A 4,096-nucleotide genomic window follows, 5' to 3' on the forward strand; every position below is an offset into this window, starting at 1 on the left:
AGGATCATCAAAAGCAATTCCTAATAAAACATATAATCTTCATGGCCTACTAACATTGCTCCTAGAATTGTATAACTGCTGCAAAATCCCCTCCTACTTTGTTGAGCCAATCCATATAGTAAAAAGTCCAATAAACAGCCTATTGAAATCAATCCTTAGCTCGCATGTCAAATGTCAAATGACAAAGTCTGATCTGTTTAGAGAGCTTTATCTAAGATGCTTAGGCCTATGTACAGTTGTGGTGGCCATCTAATATGAGCTGTGATAAAGTCAAGAGTGCCCAAATATTAAAACATTTAGTGTAATGCGAAATAACAAAATTAAGATCAATTATGCTGAATCAAGTCCTAATGGAACCTAGACCAAATTTTTATTCAATAGTTATTCGAAACCTATTTTCTTCTGCTGCTCCTTATCACTAATTGAAGGTGTTGGAATCACTGTGTGATAAGCACATGACTCTAGGTAACATTAAAAGAACATAAAATGTTAATTGATTTGGTGATGTTTATGTCTAATTATTCAAATGTAATATAAATGCTTTCAGGAGATGGGGATTTAAACAGTGCTGACTAACTTACTGAGCAGCTAGGTAATTAGCTATAGTTTGTGAGGGACCATAGATATCTCTCTATTATGGACAAGAGGTTATACAGTTTGATGGGGCATCACTCCACATCAAGCATGGTTCAAGTTAAGAAGGCCTTCAAGAACCACCACAGCTGATATGGGGATTGAGCCCATGATGTTGGTGTCACTCTGTGCCGCACTGTACTGTTACCTCAGTTGGTTAGATGGCTAAAAGACCTCCACTGAGCATCTAGTGCACTTTAAAAATAGTTTCAGGTCTATTACATTTACTAAGTGAATCAATGTCATTAAATGCTTTGAAGAAACAGTTCTATCAAATAGAGCAGAAAGTTAGGCAGCTGTAAGAGCAAGTTACTGCAGAATTTATTTAGTGAGCAAGAATTGATTGAGTCTTTTGCTGCGCATTTTGAGAAAGATGAAAGAATTACATGGAACATATAGTACAGAAATAGGCCATTCAGCCCACTTTCTCACTTAACTCTATCTATATAATCCTCTATTCCCCTCTCCTTAAATCCATCCCTACTATTCACCTCAGCCACCCACTGTGGTAGTGAGTTACACATTCTCTGTGTAAAGAAGTTTCTTCTGAATTCCCTGTTTGATTTCTTAGTGATTAGAAACACACCTCGAAGTTACATTAACAGCCTGGCCTGATGGGCAGCTGCAGGAGGAGGACCTGCCTATTCTCTGACGGATGGCACTTGTTGATGTGTCTGGTGAGTCCCGGGGAGCTGAAGAAGGTCGATGGACAGTGTTTGCAGGAGAAGAGCTGACCTTCCAGGTCCCCGGCGTCGTCATGCTCCTTGGGCCTGGGAGCAGAGCACTTCTGCCCGCAGCTGGGGCTGAGCAGTGCCGCTTCCCCGCGGCTCACCGCATGCCACAGCAGATGCTTGTTGCGGATCTCGGCAGATGGCAGGTACACATCGCACAGCTGGCAGGGGAAGGTGATCCGGCTCAGCTCCAGACGGTTGGGAAAAGTGGACCTGGCGACTTCGTGGGCGGCCAGGTGTTTTTTCAGGTAAGCCTGTCGCCGGAATCTCTTGCTGCAATAAGGACACTCGAAGCGTTCGACCTTCCAGCCAGCTCCAGGAGGCAGGAGAGTGCCCGCACAAGGCGAGTCCGTGTCCTTGGAGCTGTCCATGGTCTGAGCGCCGCCCATTGACTTGCTGCTGCTCTGATCCCCAGAGCCCAGCCTCTTGGAGTTCTCTTTGCTTTCAGGATCTACAGGGCCCGGCTCTGTAGGGCAATTCTGCCTCTCCTTCCGGGGGTTGGGACCGTTCTTGTTCCCCCCTGGACGAGGTTTATGCCACCTGCGATGTGAAGCCAGGTTAGCTGGACAGCTGAAGACTTTATCGCACTCGGGGCAGCGGTATTCGACCCGGACTATTCTGGAACATTTGTGTTGGGCTAGAGAGAAAGAGTCTGAATATCTCTCCTTACACAACTGGCAGATAAATTCAGCCAGGAGCTTGTTTGCTGATGCTGACGGCTTGCAGTCCCAGGCGTCCACCTTAATTCTTAGACCCAGAACAGGTGAAGTGCTCACCTCGTCCTCGAAATTCAATTTTCTGATTACTTTAGGTTTCTTCGGGCTGGCTTTGTGTTTGCGGTGCCTGGGATCCTGGTGTAGGTGAGTAATACCGCCCCGCTTAACATCTACCGGGGGTAAGGAGGGCTGCACCAGAAACCTTTCTACTGGCTTCAAGGAAGCAGCCGCAGAGAAAGAGTCAACAGAAGCTGACGAACTTAAACATCTGTCCAAAAAAGCGTTTTCCAGTTTGATGTCAGTAGGTTTGATGGGGGTGTAGGAGACATTAGCCCAGCCTGAGATGCCACACTTTGAAAATGTCTTTTTAGAATAGAATTCCTCTGAAGCACCATCCTCTGATAGCACGTCCGCTCTATGGGCCGAGTTCAAGATGTTATCCTGTGTAAGTCCATCGTTTAGAGGGTCTGGGCTGTTCCTGTGTGAAACACTGTCTGGACCTGCGACTGCCCGCGCATCCGCGCCCAGAGGATGGACTTCAAGCAGCTGGTGCTCCTCGTCCTCAGTCCGAATCCTATATGAAACGGGAGACGATTTATTGTTCCTTTTTACTAAAAATCCTCTCGGCATCTTTAAACCGGTGTTCGATAGTTCCCCAACGGTGAATTAACGTCTATTTTGTGGGGAGAGGGAGGACTACCTACAGATTTCAGTAGACGAATCGGGTAGTTTGCTAGGTGTCTGGATTGAATGTATGTTCAAAGCAGTCAGGAAACTGCAGTACCGACTCTCGACATGACGGCCTTGCTTTTATTGATGGAGAAGCTATTTGTTAAGAGTAGTGATAGTCCAATCAGTGAGCAGGGACGCTAAGGATGGAGCGGAAGGTGGAGAGAAGGGACAAGAGGAGGACGGCGGCTTGGTCTATTCTGACAATAGGTAATCATCAGCGATGTGGTATATAAAGAAAGCACCAGCGAAAATGAAAATCTCCCTCTCTGCACACACGTACACAAATACTGCACATACTCGTCCTCAAATGTGTAACTTTTTATTATGATATAATTTTCTGTCCAGCTCCACAGTGATTATAAATGGACCAAATCACGGTTACCAAGCTACAGAGTACCTCTTGCGCACCAGAATTCTACAGTGAATTTTCAACAACAGCTTTTTTGATGTAAACTTTTTTCCTGGTGCTGGACAATAATAATAAAATACGCACTACCATGACGTTATTGACTGTTTTGTTGCATTTTACATTCAATTACAAGCACCTTTCAATCGTTCTGTGTAGATCGCGCAGTTTCTATGCTTCCTCCATAAGGTGTTTCGTTGACAAAGCCCCCTTTCTGTGCACCGTCCTCATGTCACGTCAGACTAAACGGTTTAGTGGTCTAATAATTGTTTCTCATTGAGAATAGATGCATTGTTACTTATTGAGCTTCTCTCGTGATAAACAGGCATGCTTTGAATTATTCAGAGAAACCAAAATTCGTCCTTGGATTCGGTTTAATTGTTGGTTTAAAAAAATGCTTTATCTATGGTGTTAATAAACTATTTGACGCGTATAGACCAAATAAAATAGTATTTCTACAGATCACAGCGTTATTATATTTAATTTCATAAGGTGTTCCCTTGTGCAAACGATTCCTTATCTATTAAATGATGACGATATTTGGAGTAATTCTGGACATTCTTGTTGATGTAAGCGTGGGATTGTCTTAAATACCTGATTGAACTGTATTGGAGTTACTTTGTTATAGACATGGGACATAATGTCTAATCCATAACCTGGCGAGTTTTTTTTTAACGTGAACACACAACAGGTGTCTGCAGTGGATAGTGGGACGGCTAATTTTATGTGCAGATCGACAGAACAATGTTTGTGTTTTAACACTCGAAAGTGTTTCCACTAAAATCTAGAGAACACAATCCTGTAATATAAACATCTGTTGAGCCATCTTAATTTTATAGCGAACTTACGGTCCGTAAATTGTAGAGATATTTGGGTAG

General features: G+C 43.8%; 1 protein-coding gene across 1 annotated transcript; it reads right to left on the bottom strand.

The window, feature by feature from the left end:
- Positions 1 to 1,231: 1,231 nt before the first annotated feature.
- On the bottom strand, positions 1,232 to 2,710 carry LOC121292328 (insulinoma-associated protein 2). The gene has a single exon (XM_041214181.1). It carries the CDS (start codon positions 2,708 to 2,710, stop codon positions 1,232 to 1,234), a length of 1,479 nt encoding a protein of 492 aa, XP_041070115.1.
- Positions 2,711 to 4,096: the final 1,386 nt, after the last annotated feature.

The sequence above is a fragment of the Carcharodon carcharias genome, chromosome 20 (assembly GCF_017639515.1).
Source record: "Carcharodon carcharias isolate sCarCar2 chromosome 20, sCarCar2.pri, whole genome shotgun sequence".
NCBI lineage: Eukaryota > Metazoa > Chordata > Chondrichthyes > Lamniformes > Lamnidae > Carcharodon > Carcharodon carcharias.

Bases quoted from the DNA above. Each gene is read 5' to 3' on its own strand.
- LOC121292328 (XM_041214181.1), bottom strand. From the start codon at position 2,710: ATGCCGAGAGGATTTTTAGTAAAAAGGAACAATAAATCGTCTCCCGTT.